General features: G+C 44.6%; 1 protein-coding gene across 2 annotated transcripts in view; it reads left to right on the forward strand.

Annotated features, from left to right (window-relative positions):
- The window catches only part of LOC126354154 (probable chitinase 10), a 256,966-nt gene that overhangs the window by 67,731 nt on the left and 166,958 nt on the right, over positions 1–22,277 (forward strand). For both annotated transcript variants that reach the window (XM_050003569.1, XM_050003570.1), the window contains exon 3: positions 15,693–15,952. In XM_050003569.1, the coding sequence (XP_049859526.1) occupies positions 15,693–15,952 (260 nt within the window). The remainder of the gene's footprint in view (positions 1–15,692; positions 15,953–22,277) is intronic.

Consider the following 22,277-nt stretch of genomic DNA (forward strand, 5'->3'; position numbering starts at 1 on the left):
ACTGGCGTATTGTGACGGGCCAGTTGCTCGGCCACCAGTGACCAGACGTTTTCCGTAAGTGAGAGATCTGAGGAATGTGCTGGCCAGGACAGCAATCGAACATTTTCTGTATCCAGAAAAGTCCTACAGGACCTTCAACATGCGGTCGTGCGTTATCCTGCTGAAATGTAGGGTTTCGCAGGAATCGAATGAAGGGTAGAGCCAAGGGTCGTAACACATCTGAAATGTAACGTCCACTGTTCAAAGAGCCGTCAGTGCGAACAAGAGGTGACCGAGACGTGTAACCAATGGCACCCCATACCATCACGCCGGGTGATACGCCAGTATGGCGATGACGAATACACGCTTCCAATGTGCGTTCACCGCGATGTCGCCAAACACGGATGCGACCATCATGTGCTGTAAACAGAACCTGGATTCATCCGAAAAAAATTACGTGTTGCCATTCGTGCATCCAGGTTCGTCGTTTACTATACCATTGCAGACGCTCCTGTATGTGATGCAGCGTCAAGGGTAACTGCACACATGGTTTCCGAGCTGATAGTCCACGCTGCTGCAAACGTCGTCGTACTGTTCGTGCAGATGGTTGTTGTCTTGCAAACGTCCCCATCTGTTGACTCAGGGATCGAGACGTGGCTGCACGATCCGTTACAGTCATGCGGATAAGATGCCTGTCATCTTGACTGCTAGTGATACGAGGCCGTTGGGATCCAGCACGGCGTTCCGTATTACACTCCTGAACCCACCGATTCCATGTTCTGCTTACAGTCATTGGATCTCGACCAATGCGACCAGCAATGTCGCGATAAGATATAAGACCAAAATTTCTTACGATTTTCTGCCAAGTCCTCACACTACATTTCGCTTCGCGTAATTTTTGTTAGCCAAAGCCCTGCAGACAAATAAAAATTAAGCGAAGCGAAATGTAGTATAAGGAGGACTATACGAGAGGCATTCAATGAATTCGAAAGTAAAGTTCTATGTACTGATTTGGCAGAAAAACCTAAGAAATTTTGGTCTTATGTCAAAGCGGTAGGTGGATCAAAACTAAACGTCCAGACACTCTGTGACCAAAATGGTACTAAATAGAGGATGACAGACTAAAGGCCTAAATACTAAATGTCTTTTTCCAAAGCTATTTCACAGAGGAAGACTACACTGTAGTTTCTCCTCCAGATTGTCGCACAGATGACAAAATGGTAGATATCGAAATAGACGACAGAGGGATAGAGAAACAATTAAAATCGATCAAAAGAGGAAAGACCGCTGGACCTGATGGGATACCAGAACAGATGTGCAGAACTATAGACCTATATCTCTAACGTCGATCAGTTGTAGAATTGGAACACGTGTTATGTTCGAGGATAATGACTTTTCTGGAGACTAGAAATCGATTATGTAGGAATCAGCATGGGTTTCGAAAAAGACGGTCGTGTGAAACCCAGCTCGCGCTATTCGTCCACGAGACTCAGAGGGCCATAGACACGGGTTCACAGGTAGATGCCGTGTTTCTTGACTTCCGCAAGGCGTTCGGTACAGTTCCCCATAGTCATTTAATGAACAAAGTAAGAGCGTATGGACTATCAGACCAGTTGTGTGATTGGATTGAAGAGTTTCTAGATAACAGAACGCAGCATGTCATCCTCAATGGAAAGAAGTCTTCCGAAGTAAGAATGATTTCACGTGTGCCGCAGGGGAGTGTCGTAGCACCGTTGCTGTTCACAATATACATAAATGACCTTGTGGATGACTTCGGAAGCTCACTGAGGCTTTTTGCGGATGATGCTGTGGTATATCGAGTTGTTGTAACAATGGAAAATTGTACTGAAATGCAGGAGGATTTGCAGAGAATTGACGCATGGTGCAAGGAATGGCGATTAAATCTCAATGTAGACAAGTGTAATGTGCTGCGAATACATAGAAAGAAAGATCCTTTATCATTTAGCTACAATATAGCAGGTCAGCAACTGGAAGCAGTTAGTTCCATAAATTATCTGGGAGTAGGTATTAGGAGTGATTTAAAATGGAATGATCATATAAATTTGATCGTCGGTAAAGCAGATGCCAGACTGAGATTCATTGTAAGAATCCTAAGGAAATGCAATCCGAAAACAAAGGAAGTAGGTTACAGTACGCTTATTCGCCCACTGCTTGAATACTGCTCAGCAGTGTTGGATCCGTACCAGATAGGGTAGACAGAAGACTCAAGGTACCCTTCGCCACACCCCGTCAGGTGGCTTGCGGAGTATGGATGTAGATGTAGATACGATAAACCGCAATCGCGATAGGCTACAATCTGACCTTTATCAAAGTCGAAAACGAGATGGTACGCATTTCTCGTGCTTACATGTAGCATCATAACAACGTTCCACCAGGCAACGCCGGTCAACTGCTGTTTGTGTATGAGAAATAAGTTGGAAACTTTCCTCATGTCAGCACGTTGTAGGTGTATCCACCGGCGCCAACCTTGTGTGAATGCTCTGAAAAGCTAATCATTTGCATATCACAGCATCTTCTTCCCGCCGGTTAAATTTCGCGTCTGTAGCACGTCATCATCGTGAGGTGTAGCAATTTTTTTAATGGCCAGTGGTGTAGTTGCCAGAGAAGGCATCTAGTAATGAACCACAGGATGTTTTATCGCCCCCGCCACCAACAAAACTGTGCCTTTGCCAATGTACTGTTGGACTTTTTAAGTTTCCACCAGTGATTGCTGTATGTTTGGGGAATTTACGTGCAAGAATACTGAGGTTTTCTCTAAAGTTTTCGGTTACCTCCGGAGGTGAGACTGGTGGTCAATAGAAGAATCCAGTTAACACTTTTATGCTAACTCCCGATATCGAGTCTTTTCCAAACTATCTTACTTGCAGCTTCAATTTCTATTTTGGTGGATCTAAGTTATGCGTCCGATATACGCTTCAACTTTCCACAAAAGTCTCACTGCAGTCAAGTTCAGATTTTAACCAGCTTCCTGTACCAACTATTATTTGAGCAACTTTAAAGCCAATTTTACACAAGAAAATTACTGGTCAAAATCAACTACTCATTGTGGGTGCGCGTCATGCGCTCATCAGCCAATCACGGCGCGAGTTCTAAAATCTTGAGTTTGTTTAAGACTGCATATGCCCAGAAACAGGGGACCGTGGTGTCGTATGCTAATATGTTTCAGTGATTAATCCAGGATGTAAAATTTTCTCGCCTCCTCTTCGCTTCCACATACCCCTCTCTAAGGTCCTCCTTCTTTCTTAACACATGTCCAATCCACTTTCACTTCTTTCTTTATATTACATTCCATAATTTTCTTTCCTCTCCCATCCTTCTCAATAGCTTCATATTTTTCAGTCTATCCGTCAATTTATTCTTTCTGGCCTCCGACGCGTCTACATCTAAAAAGCCAGCAGTCTTGATCTGTCTTTCTTCCTCGTTGTCCACGTTTAGGGATTATATAGGAGGACACTGCATATAAAGTATTTTAATAGTCTTTTCTTTAAACTTTTGTAGCAACATACAGGAAGACACTACATATAAAATATTTTAATAGTCCTTTCCTCAAACCTTTGTAGCACCATACGGGAGAACACTGCATACAAAACATTTTAATAGTCTGTTCCTCGAAGCTTTGTCGACATCACTGCAGAAAACCTTCTTTTTATTGCAAAATGTCTGTTTCACCATTGCTATCCTGGTTTTAATTTCAGTGATCCTCTTCGTAATGGCTTTCTATCCTGTTTCCTAGGTACTTAAAGCTTTGGATATTTCCTAATATTTATGCATTTAATATTATTATCTTTAGCCTTGTATTTCATCCAAGTGCCTTTACTTTTGTTTTCTTTGTACTGATTTTCTTCCTATAGCCCTTAGCTTTAGTGGTATCCACTGCATGCTGTAATTCATTTTCGTCTGTTGCTAGAAGGACCATGTCGTCTGGGAACCTCAAACATCATATTCTTCTGGCCTCCAATTTTTACCCCCTTTTCATCTAGCGGACTGTGGTCACTCATATTTTCTAAGTTCAGACTGAAAAGGGTTGAAGACAGACAGCAGTTTTGTCTCATTTATTATTTATTCCTACAGGACGTTGTGCAAAAGAAATTAATAAAAAGGGACACCGTGATGAGAAAAGCAGTTACTTTTTACGACAAGTTATCAGCTATCATGCTGTGATTCTTGAGGAAATACGTCGTGAAACTTGTCGTGCGTTGACGAAATCCAAGCCGATGCAGTCAAATATCAGCAGTAAAGAGAGGGCGGCCATTCGTGATCTGAAATTGTTGCCTTCCCGGTTGACAAAGGCAATGCTACAGTTGTTGTCTCCCATAAAGACTACACTGATAAGATGCAGAGCCTGCTAAATGACGATTCCTACCGAAAGATCAGCGTTGACCCTACATTGAAGGTGGAGAACAACACGAGGGTTCTTCTCAAGGACGCAGATTTACCGGAGGGTGACGCTAAGAAATTGTTACCCCCAAGCTCCGGTACCGCCTAGACTATATGGACTCCCGAAGGTTCACAAAGAGGGGGTACCATTATGCACCATTGTCAGCAACATCAGGGCACCTACATATTTGTTGGCCAAATACCTGACTGGAATATTAAGTCCTTATGTGGGTAAATGCCCTCATCACATCCGTAATTCCGTGGATTTTGTTAAACGCCTTGATAGCTTCAGGTTGGATGAGTCAGATATCAAGGTGAGTTTTGACGTCGTTTCCTTGTTTACGAGGGAGAGTCGCTAGAATTGATTAGTCAGAAGTTTGACGAGAATACTACTGAATTTTTTAGGCATGTCTTGACTTCCACGTATTTTCTTTTTAATGGAGAATACTACGAACAAACGGAGGGAGTCGCCACCGGTGGTAGCGAATTTGTACATGGAGAACTTCGAGGAGGAAGCCCTGTCGTCATCCGAATGGAAACCTACTTGCTTTTTCCGTTACGTGGACAACACATTCGTCATCTGGCCACATGGTATGAATAAACTCCTTGACTTCCTTACACATCTAAACTCCATACACCCCAACATCAAATTCACTATGGAGACTGAAACGGAGGGTAAATTACCTTTCCTTGACGTCTTGGTCAGGAGAAGGGCTGACGGCACCCTAGGTCATGGGGTGTATCGAAAGACAACACACACTGATCTGTATTTGCACGCAGACAGCTGCCACCACCCTTCACAGAGGAATGGGGTACTTAAAACTCTAATACATAGGGCGCGCACTATCTCTGACACAGAGAGTCTACCCCAGGAATTGGAACATCTGAGAACTGTACTCAGAGTGGCAGATCCAACGTGCTCTCCGCCCAACCACTGCATCACAACCTGTTGAGATGGATGAAGTCACGAGGGAGGAGGTAGGCACTGCATTTATTCCATACACAGGCGCACTCTCGGGGAAAATCGCCCGCATTCTGAAGAAACACCGGGTTGGAACTGTGTTTTGTCCTCCGAATAAAACTCGTGCACTGGTGGGGAGCGCCAAAGATGTCCTCGGTTTGAGGAAGGCCGGCGTGTACCAGATTCCGTGTCAATGTGGCAAGTCGTATATTGGCCAGACGATGCGTACCGTCGAAGATCGATGCCGTGAACAACAGAGGTAAACTCGACTGATGTATCCGAACAAGTCGGCGGTCGCTGAACACTGTTTGTCGGAAAATCACGCTATGGAGTATGACCGCACGAGGATTCTGGTACAGACGTCGAGATACTGGGACAGCGTTGCTAGAGAGGCCATCGAAATTCGCACCAATGACGACCTCATAAACCGTGACTGTGGCTATAATCTTAGCAAGGCTTGGGAACCAGCGATTGGGTTAATCAAGAGTAAATCGAGCAAACGTATAGTTGTGACGACCACGGCGGACAGAGCCATCACACCGACGTCATCTCAGACGCCGTCGCAATCTGTTCCACCGCGCGACCGTGGCGCGGGGCGCGGACGGCGGAGGGAGCGCGCCGCGGGCGGTGGGTATTTAAATCGGCTGCCGCCGCGACCGAACCCAGTTGGCTGGCTCTACACCTGCCGAGGGACTACGGCACACGCAGGCTGCACGACGCCGCTGGAGTCCAGATGTTGGAGCGCCGCTTCCGCGCGCTCGCTACACCATTCTATGAGTTGACGAGGACCTCCGAAAACCCGCTGGTCAGGGGGCTGGGAAACCAACCCCACTGGCGCCCAGCGCCCAGCGACCAGATGGCCAGACCTGCTGCTGGAGTAATCCAAGCAGCAAGAGAAGAAAAATTACGAAGCGTGAAGACGTGAAGACGAACAAAACGTGAGGACCACAACGACAAACTGCGATCTCTGACGCAGGAACAGCAGGCCCTGCTTAACCTGCCAAAAACGTGCAGTGAATGCACGAGTTGTCACGCACGACGACGACGACCGAACCCAGTTTCCCCTGAGCAGCCATAGCGTACGGATCTCCGTGCCGGCACGTTCACAGGAGCTCAGTCCGTCAGTTCACCTGATGATGGCGACATGTTTGATCGCCGAAATATTGTGCCCGTTGGACACTACAGACCGGCAGTACACCCGTGGATATTTTGACTAGCTATCATGCAGTTGGTGAACAGAGATCTGTCAAAAACCCATACATTTGGTACGTAAAAATCCTCACAGCACCACTTCTCTTACAGGTCTCAATGGCATGTCTTTTTTGCCATTACTGTGAATGCAGAGTCTTTATTTTCTTTTTTCTTTTCCCCCGCAGTAGTCTGTGGTCTTTTAACGTGCTGCGTATTTTGTATAATACTGTATAAGGTTTGTTCCTGACGTGGTGATATCAAAAGAAGGAAGGAAGAGTTCAACGTCTTGTCAACAGCGGCGTCATTAGAGGCGGAGCACTAGCTCGAGGTGCCGGCCGGGGTGGCCGAGCGGTTCTAGGCGCTTCAGTCGCAGGTTCGAATCCTGCCTCGGGCATGGATGTGTGTGATGTCCATTGGTTAGTTAGGTTTAAGTAGTTCTAAGTTCTAGGGAACTGATGACCTTAGATGTTAAGACCCATAGTGCTCAGAGCCATTTGAACCATTTGAACAAGCTCGAGCTACAAAAGAATGGGGATGGAAATTGGTCGCGCCTGTTTCAAAAGAACAATCGCGTATTTGAAGCATATCGTGTGTGTGTGTGTGTGTGTGTGTGTGTGTGTGTGTGTGTGTGTGTGTGTGTGTATGCGTATATGTTTCTCTCTGCTTCAGTTTATGTTACTCCGTTACAATTTCCATATTCACCCTTCATTCTTCTCTTTGTCGGCAGGCAGCATGAGCTGCAAAGTGCACAGCTGCAGACAATTTTCCCTGATTGAAAGCACATCTGCGAGTGAATACTTCGGCTTCCATCGGTACCATTCGTATATCATCGGATGCGCTTCAATGCACAGGTATACATAGACGTAGACTACGTGAGCGACAGTGCGCGACAGCTTTAGGCGACAAAACACACCCGCAGGTGTAGTTACGGAAGTGTCCTATGTGAGCGACATCTGTGTCGCTGCCTGTTTTCCTCTGACACTGGCGACGTCTGAATTCAAACGTGTTTGAACCTTGTCGCTGCAGCACGCATGACACAGAGCGACAGCCACATGTCTTCTTGGCAAAGCAGTTGAGCGGACACGACGGCAGCTATGAATTACTTAACATCCGATTTTAAGAAAACTATTCTGTGACAAAATTTGATTCTTCCGCAACCTATAACTTGATGCCTTTAAACGATAAAGGTCAGAATTTATTTTCGTTACTCGTCATAGTTACTGTGCTGCACGAAATTGAGTACATGGCTGCACGAAATTTTTAAGAATTTGCAGAGGTAAAATCACATTGTGTAGACTTTTCGTATAGTTCATTTAAGGCCATACGTTATTGTGTATGAAATGTAACTAATATATCTAAATTGTATTTAAAATTGAGTTATTGGTTGTCGTATCTGCGGACGGGTTGCTCGTGTCGTGTCCAAACGTTTCCTGTGCTTCGTGAATCAAGTGGTCGTAAAATCGTCGTTATCTCATAAAAGATTCAAGATATTGAAACGACGATTTTTGGAAATCGCAGAAAGGACTGTTTTATGATATGATTAACACTCGATACGTTTTTGTAAATGCATGAGCAGAGCGAAAACAAGACTCCCTACAACTTACACCATGAGATTTTGTCCATATTTTCATAGGCAAACAAAGGGAGAGAAACAGGTAAATGGGGTGTCAAAGTGACCAGCATGAGGTCTAGTTTGGCATGAAAATATTCAACTGCTTGAAAGTAATCAGGGTAATGAACGAATACTTAATTAATAAGCTGAGGAAAAATTGAAATATTTCGCGAAATTTGCTTTAATGAAGTGTCAAAAATTTCATGTGTTCAAGACCTGGCTATTTTGCAAATAAAAAGATACATTTATGCGGTATTTAAATGTCAAAAAGGCTTCCTTCGAATCAAGTACGTCAGGAAGGTAAACGAGGAGTCAGTAAGATCATGCTTTCTGAATGAAACTTGAAATTCAAAAATGGAAGAAATCACTCAAATATTTTATGAAATAATTTGTGTAAATGGAATAAGTAGATCAGAGAAACGAACTACGTGACTTTGGATGATGCTCGAAATGATGAACAGAAAATGAGGTGCACCAAACGTTTCCCTAATTTCTTTTTATTTCATGCTATTAGACAAGTCATTACACAAAACGTTTGACTTTCTTTTCAAAAATTTTGTAAGCTTTACTTTTACAAACTATTTAGAGTAATTGAAACGCTTGGCCATAACAGTGACTACTGATGATTACGTTCGCAACATGAAGTATCTATAAAATTTCGTGGTTCATTGTAATTTACTAGGAATTAAATGGGTGTGATATACTGGGGTCGATGTGAAGATCTAGTTCTTTGGTCATACCTTAAAAATATACTTAGCGATGCAGTGTAAACAGTATACATAAAACTTAGTACACATAATCATAACTGAGTCAGTAAAAATGTAAGAATGGCCCAGAATTGAACCAAGTTCTTTTCTTCAAATGCTATTGCGAATGGCGAACACTACCCTACACCACAGACAGCTATGACTCAATGGTGTCAATCTGTGTACTTATGTTTGTATATAGCGTAGTTAGCCATGTAATATTCATACCTCCGCATTTATTGGCTGTTAAAAGTTCTTGATCATGTATAAAAACATTCGTATTTAGTTTGTTGATGACATAGTCGGATGCTCCTCTGCTCATTCACGTGTATTCGAAGAATTTGGCTGGTGATCTTTGTAGTTGACGATACTTATGAAATTCTCCTTGGAGATTCCTCCCTTTGTAAATTTCATGCACAGCATTCCTTTTCGCTTTATTTTCTAAAGTAAACCTAATTCTGTAGCCTTACTCTCCAGCTACAGTATTCTACAAGGTAAGGACGCTGGTTTATAGAAACAGCTGGTTGGCTCTAAGCAACCACCTCGTAGCGCGACACGGTCGCTCGCACGCAGGACACCCAAGGTTGTCGCCCGATGCTGCTGCTTGTCGCTGAAGTGTCGCGTATCCAGAAGTCGCTCGCTTCTGTCGCTCACGTAGGACACGGCCTTAAGCCGTCGGCACACGGACCGCGCTGTCGAACGTTAAGTTTGAGCGTGCCGTGTTCAACGTGCTGCTGAATGCTCAGGAACGATGCAACTTGTGCATACGGTACGTGGGCCCCAACGTGGTAGACGAGATCGCAACGCACTCCAGCGGCAGTTTGAGGGATGTTTCTAGTTCGTAAATTACACTGTTTACGAATCGGGCGCGCGTAAAATTCCCACGTTAGCTCTATTAAAACGCACATTTCCTCCATCGTCCACGAAAAGGGAAGTACCATGTCCAATCAATAAGGACACAGGCTTATAAAAGTTCCATTACAAACAGTGCGGTACAAATTTGGAATACTTCTCTGCATAAGATAAACATTATTTCATCATTCTCAAATTTTAGTAGAACCCCAAAGTCAGTCTTACTTGACCACTGTTCCTACCCAATAGAAGAATCTTTGCAACATGTGCATTACGAAGCGTAAAAGAAAAAGGACCAGAATATCTTTACACAAGTAGTGCAAGCTGTCCTGTAATTACGCCAATCGAACAAAGTCACCCCTCAAAAAAAGGTGAAGTTATATTTACATAACATCAAATATTATAGCATATACTTATATTAAACTGATAACAAAGTATCAGAACTAAATAAAAACGCGAATATTAGGAAAAAAAATTGGGAGCGTTTAGGCGCGAACCACCACCCCATGAAGGATTCATTACCGGACGCAGACGCTACTCATTACGCTAGAGCAACAACAGGCTGCTATTTCTTAAGAATATTCTTGCTAAAAATGTTAATCGTAGATAATTATATTATTAACTGAAATTTTCCCCCCATGAACCATGGACCTTGCCGTTGGTGGGGAGGCTTGCGTGCCTCAGTGGTGCAGATGGCTGTACCGTAGGTGCAACCACAACGGAGTGGTATCTGTTGAGAGGCCAGACAAACGTGTGGTTCCTGAAGAGGGGCAGCAGCCTTTTCGGTAGTTGCAGGTTCAACAGTCTGGGTGATTGACTGATCTGGCCTAGTAACACTAACCAAAACGGCCTTGCTGTGCTGGTACTGCGAACGACTGAAAGCAAGGGGAAACTACAGCCGTAATTTTTCCCGAGGGCATGCAGCTTTACTGTATGGTTAAATGATGATGGCGTCCTCTTGGGTAAAATATTCCGCAGGTAAAATAGTCCCCCATTCGGATTTCTGGACGGGGACTATTCAAGAGGATGTCGTTATCGGGAGAAAGAAAACTGGCGTTCTACGGATCGGAGCGTGGAATGTCAGATCCCTTAATCGGGCAGGTAGGTTAGAAAATTTAAAAAGGGAAATGGATAGGTTAAAGTTAGATATAGTGGGAATTAGTGAAGTTCGGTGGCAGGAGGAACAAGCCTTCTTGCCATATGAATACAGGGTTATAAATACAAAATCAAATAGGGGTAATGCAAGCGTAGGTTGAATAATGAATAGGAAAATAGGAATGCGGGTAAGCTACTACAAACAGCATAGTGAACGCATTATTGTGGCCAAGATAGATACGAAGCCCACACCTACTACAGCAGTACAAGTTTATATGCCAACTAGCTCTGCAGATGACGAAGAAATTGAGGAAATGTATTATCAAATAAAAGAAATTATTCAGATAGTGAAGGGAGATGAAAATTTAATAGTCATGGGTGGCTGCGATTCGGTAGTAGGAAAAGGGAGAGAAGGAAACGTAGTAGGTGAATATGGACTGGGGCAAAGAAATGAAAGAGGAAGCCGCCTGGTAGAATTTTGCACAGAGCACAACTCAATCATAGGTAACACTTGGTTCAAGAATCATAAAAGAAGGCTGTATACATTGAAGAAGCCTGGAGATACTAATAGATATAGATTATATAATGGTAAGACAGAGATTTAGGAACCTGGTTTTAAATTGTAAGACATTTCCACGTGCAGATGTGGACTCTGACCACAATCTATTGGTTATGACCTGTAGATTAAAACTGAAGAAACTGCAAAAAGGTGGGAATTTAAGGAGATGGGACATGGGTAAACTAAAAGAACCAGAGGTTGTACAGAGTTTCAGGGAGAGCATAAGGGAGCAATTGACAGGAACGGGGGAAAGAAATACAGTAGAAGAAGAATGGGCAGCTTTGAGGGATGAAGTAGTGAAGGCAGCAGAGGATCAAGTAGGTAAAAAGACGAGGGCTGCTAGAAATCCTTGGGTAACATAAGAATTATTGAATTTAATTGATGAAAGGAGAAAATATAAAAATGCAGTAAATGAAGCAGGCAAAAAGGAATACAAACGTCTCAAAAATGAGATCGACAGGAAGTGCAAAATGGCTAAGCAGGGATGGCTAGAGGACAAATGTAAGGGTGTAGAGGCTTATCTCACTAGGGGTAAGATAGATACTGCCTACAGGAAAATTAAAGAGACCTTTGGAGATAAGAGAATCACTTGTATGAACATCAAGAGCTCAGATGGAAACTCAGTTCTAAGCAAAGAAGAGAAAGCAGAAAGGTGGAAGGAGTATATAGAGGGTCTACACAAGGCCGATGTACTTGAGGACAATATTATGGAATTGGAAGAGGATGTAGATGAAGATGAAATGGGAGATACGATACTGCGTGAAGAGTTTGACAGAGCACTGAAAGACCTGAGTCGAAACAAGGCACCCGGAGTAGACAACATTCCATTGGAACTACTGACGGCCTTGGGAGAGCCAGTCCTGACAAAACTTTACCATCTGGTGAGCAAGATGTATGAGACAGGCAAAATACCCTCAGACGTCAAGAAGAATATAATAACTCCAATCCCAAAGAAAGCAGATGTTGACAGATGTGAAAATTACCGAACTATCAGTTTAATAAGTCACAGCTGCAAAATACTAAAGCGAATTCTTTACAGACGAATGGAAAAACTAGTAGAAGCCAACCTCGGGGAAGATCAGTTTGGATTCCGTAGAAATGTTGGAACACGTGAGGCAATACTGACCTTACGACTTATCTTAGAAGCTAGATTAAGGAAGGGCAAACCTACGTTTCTAGCATTTGTAGACTTAGAGAAAGCTTTTGAAAATGTTGACTGGAATACTCTCTTTCAAATTCTGAAGGTGGCAGTGGTAAAATGCAGGGAGCGAAAGGCTATTTACAATTTGTACAGAAACCAGATGGCAGTTATAAGAGTCGAGGGACATGAAAGGGAAGCAGTGGTTGGGAAGGGAGTGAGACAGGGTTGTATTCTCTCCCCGATGTTATTCAATCTGTATATTGAGCAAGCAGTAAAGGAAACAAAAGAAAAAGTTGGAGTAGGTATTGAAAAACCATGGAGAAGAAATAAAAACTTTGAGGTTCGCCGATGACATTGTAATTCTGTCAGAGACAGCAAAGGACTTGGATGAGCAGTTGAACGGAATGGATAGTGTCTTGAAGGAGGATATAAAATGAACATCAACAAAAGCAAAACTAGGATAATGGAATGTAGTCGAATTAAGTCGGGTTATGCTGAAGGAATTAGATTAGGAAATGAGACACTTAAAGTAGTAAATGAGTTTTGCTATTTGGGGAGCAAAATAACTGATGATGATCGAAGTACAGAGGATATAAAATGTAGACTGGCAATGGCAAGGAAAGCGTTTCTGAAGAAGAGAAATTTGTTAATATTGAGTATAGATTTAAGTGTCAGGAAGTCATTTTTGACAGTATTTGTATGGAGTGTAGCCATGTATGGAAGTGAAACATGGACAATAAATACACTCCTGGAAATTGAAATAAGGACACCGTGAATTCATTGTCCCAGGAAGGGGAAACTTTATTGACACATTCCTGGGGTCAGATACATCACATAATCACACTGACAAAACCACAGGCACATAGACACAGGCAACAGAGCATGCACAATGTCGGCATTAGTACAGTGTATGTCCACCTTTCGCAGCAATGCAGGCTGCTATTCTCCCATGGAGACGATCGTAGAGATGTTGGATGTAGTCCTGTGGAACGGCTTGCCATGCCATTTCCACCTGGCGCCTCAGTTGGACCAGCGTTCGTGCTGGACGTGCAGACCGCGTGAGACGACGCTTCATCCAGTCCCAAACATGATCAATGGGGGACAGATCCGGAGATCTTGCTGGCCAGGGTAGTTGACTTACACCTTCTAGAGCACGTTGGGTGGCACGGGATACATGCGGACGTGCATTGTCCTGTTGGAACAGCAAGTTCCCTTGCCGGTCTAGGTATGCTAGAACGATGGGTTCGATGACGGTTTGGATGTACCGTGCACTATTTAGTGTCCCCTCGACGATCACCAGAGGTGTACGGCCAGTGTAGGAGATCGCTCCCCACACCATGATGCCGGGTGTTGGCCCTGTGTGCCTCGGTCGTATGCAGTCCTGATTGTGGCGCTCACCTGCACGGCGCCAAAGACACATACGACCATCATTGGCTCCAAGGCAGAAGCGACTCTCATCGCTGAAGATGACACGTCTCCATTCGTCCCTCCATTCACGCCTGTCTCGACACCACTGGAGGCGGGCTGCACGATGTTGAGGCGTGAGCGGAAGATGTCCTAACGGTGTGCGGGACCGTAGCCCAGCTTCATGGAGACGGTTGCGAATGGTCCTCACCGATACCCCAGGAGCAACAGTGTCCCTAATTTGCTGGGAAGTGGCGGTGCGGTCCCCTACGGCAGTGCGTAGAATCCTATGGTCTTGGCGTGCATCCGTGTGTCGCTGCGGTCCGGTCCCAGGTCGACGGGCACGTGCACGTTCCGCCGACCACTGGAGACAACATCGATGTACTGTGGAGACCTCACGCCCCATGTGTACGTCCACCCGGCCTCCCGCATGCCCTCTATACACCCTCGCTCAAAGTCCGTCAACTGCACATACGGTTCACGTCCACGCTGTCGCGGCATGCTACCAGTGTTAAAGACTGCGATGGAGCTCCATATGCCATGGCAAACTGGCTGACACTGACGGCGGCGGTACACAAATGCTGCGCAGCTAGCGCCATTCGACGGCCAACACCACGGTTCCTGGTGTGTCCGCTGTGCCGTGCGTGTGATCATTGCTTGTACAGCCCTCTCACAGTGTCCGGAGCAAGTATGGTGGGTCTGACACACCGGTGTCAATGTGTTCTTTTTTCCATTTCCAGGAGTGTAGTTTGGACAAGAAGAGAATAGAAGCTTTCGAAATGTGGTGCTACAGAAGAATGCTGAAGATTAGATGGGTAGATCACATAACTAATGAGGAAGTATTGAATAGGATTGGGGAGAAGAGAAGTTTGTGGCACAACCTGACCAGAAGAAGGGATCGGTTGGTAGGACATGTTCTGAGGCATCAAGGGATCATCAATTTAGTAGTGGAGGGCAGCGTAGAGGGTAAAAATGGTAGAGGGAGACCAATAGATGACTACACTAAGCAGATTCAGAAGGATGTAGATTGTAGTAGGTACTGGGAGATGAAGAAGCTTGCACAAGATAGAGTAGCATGGAGAGCTGCATCAAACCAGTCTCAGGACTGAAGACCACAACAACAACAACAACAACTGAAATTTAATTATAACAAATTGAACGAAGGACAATGCGGTTTGGGTGGTTCCTCAGTGTGTCGTTGCCTTCAAATAGCCTACTCTCATAATACGCTCGTTACAATAATTCTTTTGCCATGAATATGATGTTTCTCGTTGTTTTATTGGAACGAATCGCACACTTAACAACGGATTTTCCAGTGATTCTCAATTTTCTGGTGCTCAGAAACGGCATATACACATATAGGCTTGAAATGAATGCCAATATTGCGCCTCACAACTCTGTACTGAAGGGAGACGTAGGTGGCGTTGTGCCATCTCATTGGTCAACGCTCCGACACACGCTCAGAATATCTGACATGCCAGATAGTGCTCTGCACGTTCGGAAAAACTCCGGAACGTGCTATTCCACGCCATGACGTCAGAAACTGAGCACGCTCAACGCTCAACGTTCGGATGCACGGTCCGTGTGCCGACGGCTTTAGACTTGCCATCGGTCCCGCGCGACATGCAGCAGCAGTGTTGGAGTATCTAGTGTAGACAGTCTGCGCAGCTCCCTGTAAACACTTGTGGTGAGCTGACAGGAACATATAAACGGCTTCTAGCACTCGTAGTTCTAAAACAACCCCCCTTTCTCAGGCTGCGGTCTTCAGAGCGACTGCCGCTGCGAGATGCGGTGGAGCACGTGCCGTACGAGGCGCTGCCGGGCGCGCCGACCGCCAGCGAGGCGTTCTCGCTGTGGCGAGGCTTCGGTGACTGGCTGCCCGAGAACCTGCCCAGCACGCGCCAGTTCAACCACTCGTTCGCCTGGTGGCACGACGCCATCATCGCCAAACTGTCGCTCGGCGGACCGCGCACCAAGCCGCCGTCGCTGCAGGCGCCCTCTACACACACCTCTGGTAAGTACTGCACTTCTGCGTGCTCGTAACCGTAGAGTCCACCATTATACCCATCACCACTTGAACTAATGGCTGCAGTGTGGGAAAGGCGTAGCTTCTGCCCTACAGAGAATGGAATAATTTGGCGTGTCACGTGACCGAGTTGTCAGTCATTGTACTGGCCTTTGGTATGACAGTACACTGCGTAATCAAAAGTATCCAGATACCCCTATGTAATGCAGAATTAACCACTAAATGTCACGAGAGGGTGTAAAACGAGACTCGTTATACACTTCTGGCCATTAAAATTGCTACACCAAGAAGAAATGCAGATGATAAACGGGTATTCATTGGACAAATATATTATACTAGAACTGACATGTCATTACATTTTCACAGAATGTGGGTGCATAGATCCTGAGAAATCAGTACCCTGAACAACCACCTCTGGCTGTAATAACGGCCTTGATGCGCCTGGGCATTGAGTCAAACAGAGATTGGATGGCGTGTACAGGTACACATGCAGCTTCAGCAAGATATCACAGTTCATCAAGAGTAGTGACTGGCGTATTGTGACGAGCCAGTTGCTCGCCCACCATTGACCAGACGTTTTCAATTGGTGAGAGATCTGGAGAATGTGCTGGCCAGGGCATCAGTCGAACATTTTCTGTATCCAGAAAGGCCCGTACAGGACCTGCAACGTGCGGTCATGCATTATCCTGCTTTCGCAGGGATCGAATGAAGGGTAGAGCCACGGGTCGTAACACATGTGAAATGTAACGTCCACTGTTCAAAGTGCCGTCAATGCGAACAGGAGGTGGCCGAGACGTGTAACCATACCGTCACGCCGGATGATACGCCAGTATCCTGGATTCATTCGTGCACCCATGTTCGTCGTTGAGTACACTACTACAGGCGCTCCTGTCGGTGATGCAGCGTCAAGGTCTACGGCAGCCAATGTCTCCGAGCTGATAGTCCATGCTGCTGCAAACGTCGTCGAACTGTTCTTGGAGATGGTTGTTGTCTTGCAAACGCCTCCATCTGTTGACTCAGGGATCGAGACGTGGCTGCACGATCCGTTACAGCCATGCGGATAAGATGCCTGTTATCTCGACTGCTAGTGATACGAGGCCGTTGGGATCCTGTACGGCGTTCCGTATTACCCTGCTGAACCCACCGATTCCATATTCTGCGAACAGTCATTGGATCTCGATCAACGCGAGCAGCAATGTCGCGATGCGATAAACCGCAATCGCGATAGGCTACAATCCGACCTTTATCAAAGTCGGAAACGTGATGGTACGCACTTCTCCTCCTTACACGAGGCACCACAACAACGTCTCACCATGCAACGCCGGTCAACTACTGTTTGTGTACGAGAAATCGGTTGGTATATTTCCTCATGTCAGCAGGTTGTAGGTGTCGCCACCGGCGCCAACCTTGTGTGAATGCTCAGAAAAGCTAATCATTTACATATCACAGCATCTTCTTCCTGTCGGTTAAATTTCGCGTCTGTAGCACGTCATCTTCGTGGTGTAGCAAGTTTAATGGCCAGTAGTCTATTATGTTGTCAGTAGAGGAGTAGTGACAGCAGGATGGATCTCTCAGCAGACCTCAGTGACTAACGAAGATGGACCAGTCACTGAGTCACCTGAAAAACAAATTCATAAGGGACACTTCAACTGTTCTAAGACTGCCGAAGTCGGCTACTGGTGGTGTAGCTGTGAACTGCAAACAGGAAGGAACAATCAAGACCAGACAGTCCTCATTTACTGGCTGACAGGTTTCGTTGATCATCGCAGAGGGCGTTTGAAAAAAAGTCCCAGGGAATCAGTGGCTGAAATCACTCCAACTACTACCAACAGCACTAAGATTGGAAATGAATGATGAATCATGCACACCTAGTGCTAATTCATTGGAAGGGTTTGGGTTTGACGAATCCGAGAACGCTACCTCTCATTACGTGTAGTGCCAGCTGTGAAGTACAGAAGAGGTGGTGTTACAGTACAGGGGTGTTTTTCATAGTTACGGTGTGGGTCATCCATCGTGCTTAAGAAAACGCAAAGTGCATATACGGATATGAGCTTATTTTGCAGTTTTGTGTACTGCATACAGTAGAGGAACATTTCGGGGACAACAGTTGTATCACCATGGCAAAGCACGTTCTCATAAAGCATCTGTAACGCAATGGTTTGTTGACAGTAACATTCCTGAAATGGACTGACCTGCCGAGGGTCTCGACCTAAACCCAAGGGAGCCAACGTCACTACCTTCTCCAGTTCGGCTGTTGAGAAAGAATGGGTTCCCATTCCTTCACAGACTTTCAGACACCCCACCAGCAGAGTTCAAGCCATCATAAAGATGAAAGGTCGACATATCTCATATTAATGTCCCAAAATGAGCGTCTGGATACTTAAAATCAGATAGCGTACATTACAGGATTGACAAGGTGTTCAATATCAGCACATTTCAGCAAGACCACATCGTGGATCACAAAAGATGAACACTCCGTCAGTGAGGCCTTGAACACACTAGGCTTTTCACGTGCTATCGTGTCATGCGCATACTGCAAGTACCTGGACGCAAACTAGCGTCGATAGTTATCAGCTGTTGGCGTCAAATCGAAAGCCTAGCAGCCAGCGGACGGTCTATCCGATGGGAGGCCCTAGTCACACGACATTTACATTTTAATAGCGTGTTGATGGCTATAATCATTGCACTGTCGAATAGAATGGCAACAGAGCGTCAGGCTAGTATCAGGGCTGGACAACAATAACCAGTGAGTAGCTGCATCGTGTGGAATACAACTTTGTTAAGGAGTACGGAAGTCACAGACTACCACATGTATCTCTGCTCACCACATCCCACAGAGTACCAAGATTAGCATGGGTACAGGGATGGACGGTCAGATTATGGGTGAACATTGCCTGGATGGATGGGTTGTAGTATATGTTGGTACAAACTGTTTGCAATGTACATGAACAACGGTATGACACGTTCCATTTCCACTTATCACCAAGGAACTGTTCAGTCACGTGGTAGATGTATTCTCTTGTGCGGAATGTTAACGTTGAATTAAATGTCAGTCATCGTTTGGCCCTCGTAAACACCACGGGAACTTTCTGTGCGATCATGTACATCTGCTTATTTGCCCACAGCGCCCTGTACCTTTAGAAAGACAAATAACTACTCCAAAACAGTGTCAGAATAGTAGAGGAACAGTCCACAGACCTGAGAGTGGTTGGATGGACTCGAGGTCACCTAACTTCTGTCCTCCCGGGCATATCTGGGATGCCATCAGCTGTAACGTGTGCACCCTGCACGTAGATTCAACCATTCTCCATAGACTGTGTGTTCTGGTTGAGCACTCATGGATCAGGAAGGCTTCCAAACGTTTACCTCATCTTGTGGAATTCAACATATGCATCCATTTCCGTGTAAAAGTCGGTTGTTAGCGTACGCAAAAAATAAAAGGGCCCATTCCTGTACTCACAACATCGGGGTGGTGCAGATTAATGGCGACGCCTGCTCACAAGCAGAATTTGCAACGTACATGTAACTAACCTCCAAACGATCGTATTTACAAGTTGTGCCAGTAAGACAAACATATTGACTGTCATAAAAAAAAAGTTGCTACCAGAGGGACTCGACAGATCCAGTGCAAACTGGGTGGATATGTTCCACCAGCTACCCCAGTAATTACTTTCGTATGGTCAGCCGCCTCCGTCTACTGTAAGCACGCAGGGCAGGCAACTAAACTTGTGCTTTGAGCTTCCATGTAAGCAGCAATGTGCACAATGGATGTAATCGGCAGTTAAATATTTTGTGGTATCGAAACTGAGATCACTGTTCGTATTGACCTGTAAAATGATGAGAAACAGTGGAAATAGCGCAACAAAACACAGATAGCGACAGCACAGTTCAGTGACAAAGCAGACAACAATGGAGCCAACTCCACTAATAGTAGGCTGCACAATTGGCAACAAACATCAGCAAATCAGTACAGCAGCTAGCAAGAACTACACGGAAGAGGATATCACTATTTTCAAAAATGAGTGCACAGGTATTTCCAAAGACTGTATCTAAAAATTACTGAGAATATTCCTTTGACAGTAAAGACAGTCAAAGCTGGCTCATGTTTATCACCCGAAGTTCAGCAGAGCTCCCTTTTTGAGAAATTCTCGAGTGAAAATTGCATTGCCAGAATTTGTGTAAAAAAAAAAAACATATGACTCCATCAACAGCTGACGTAGTGAAGAGAGAATACCTTCAATTTGGCTTCAATTTTGTGAATATTCTGGAAAAAACTGAAACAGTTCAGTCCTATGAAGGACAAACTTGATCGCTTTCTAACGAATTTACGGCAAAGTTCGTACTGAAGTTGGTATGCATGTTTCATGAATTGTGTGTTCGAAGAGGCTTTCCTCTTAACAAAGAAGTTTTAGTTGAAAATTTAGAAGATACAATTGTTGCAGAAAGAAGTGTTTACAATGCAGTACAATCATTAGGTGATTTACTTAACAGTGAGAAAGAGCTGAATGAGGACATTATAAAATCAGCGATACTAGCTGCGAAGAATGCTTCATCAAAAAGAGTAGAAGCCTTAGAAAAGAAGAAAGCTCATAAAAACGAAGTGGCCAATCTTAAAAGAACAGTTCAAGAAATAAAACAGCTAAAAAAAGACAAAATAGAAAAGAAGCAGTGATGCTTTAGATGTTGAAATTTCAAGTTTAGCCAAGAAACTTTAACAATGAATCTTTAGTGTGAAGTTGAATATTTGACATACATTTTGTGCCTTCAAAATTGTTATATCGCCTAAATGAAAAGTGTAAGTTTTCACTAGATTATCATGTTAAAACAATTCGTATCTTAATTGATGTGACGATAAGAAAATAGTCATACCCCTTCCTATGTCAGAGATTAATGTTTTTATAGCATTTGATGAATAGTATACAACAAGTCGTACATAATTAAATTATTCATACTGGCATACAGGTCAAGTGATATAAGAATTATTACAGTCAGCCTTCATTTCAGCCAGCTTTCAAGTTAATAAAAAAAAGTGTTTTCTCATTGTACCACGCATACTTCCGAGAGGTCATGAGTGTAACTAATAGTAATGAAAGAGTCATGAACTTGATCTCCCGAAAATCTGTAGACACCCTGTGCTCGTCCTTATACTGTTGCCACCTCCCAACCATGCCTTGCAGCTGTGGAAACTCTACCACGGCATCGCCAAATCTCTCTACTGTCCAGAATGTGTGGAGTGCATAAGGGGCGTGCCAGATGGAATCCACCTCCACGCACTAATCCGTAGGAAATGTGCACTCGGGTGCAAGCGGTGTGGGATGGAGTATCACAGGGCTACAGCCAAGACCTGTACAACTCCGTGCCACAACTATGGGGCCCCAACAGCTGTACTTACACGTGCGTTTTGTGGCCGTGTAGCGTAATTTATATTGTTCCTTCAAAGTTGAAACTTTATCATTTCGTGTGTGTGATGCCATCTACCTGCCTGCCAACAATAATTGGCATCTGCCTTGTCCCTCTGGGTGCAGCTCCCTTTACGACGATCAGTGTAATTCAGGAAGTCAGTGGTCTCTGACTAGAGTACCGAATAAGAAAATCACCAAATAAACAACTGAGACGGCCGCTTCTATAGCATGAAGAGCACAGCACAGCAGGTGCCTTGTCCCTCTGGGTGCAGCTCCCTTTACGACGATCAGTGTAATTCAGGAAGTCAGTTGTCTCTGACTAGAGTACCGAATAAGAAAATCACCAAATAAACAACTGAGACGGCCGCTTCTATAGCATGAACAGCACAGCACAGCAGTCCTGCAAGTCGCAGGCATACTTTTTAGGCAAAACTAGGCCGCAGTCTCATTTCAATCAGGACTAATATCGGTGTATTTTAACGAGTGTAAGGAATATTTAATCAAGAAAATTGATAGCGAATTAGTGATTGCGACCTTGGTATACTGGAAACTACAGTGATCTGTTCAGAATAATATTCTCTCTTTACATTTTGAAAATGCCATCCTCTGACAGAAAAATTGTTGATGGCTTGAGTTGGCGTCTGTCGTGTATATCCGCAGCAAGCATAAAACATTCACAGGTTTCCCCAACACCTGAGAGAAAAGACTGACAGATAATTTTTTGAAACTTGAACTGTACTCAAAAAGATCCATCGTCGCTGCCTGTTGTAGCGTTATATTCCTAGTTGGGTATCACTTATGAAAAAATTAATGATTTGTATTACATAGCTTAATGGAGAAGTAGAGCGCTCTGCAGACAGAGGTAGTAGAGGGAAAGTTGAAGCTGAGTGACCCTTCATGGAAAAGTCGGG

This window comes from Schistocerca gregaria, chromosome 3, assembly GCF_023897955.1.
Source record: "Schistocerca gregaria isolate iqSchGreg1 chromosome 3, iqSchGreg1.2, whole genome shotgun sequence".
Lineage (NCBI taxonomy): Eukaryota > Metazoa > Arthropoda > Insecta > Orthoptera > Acrididae > Schistocerca > Schistocerca gregaria.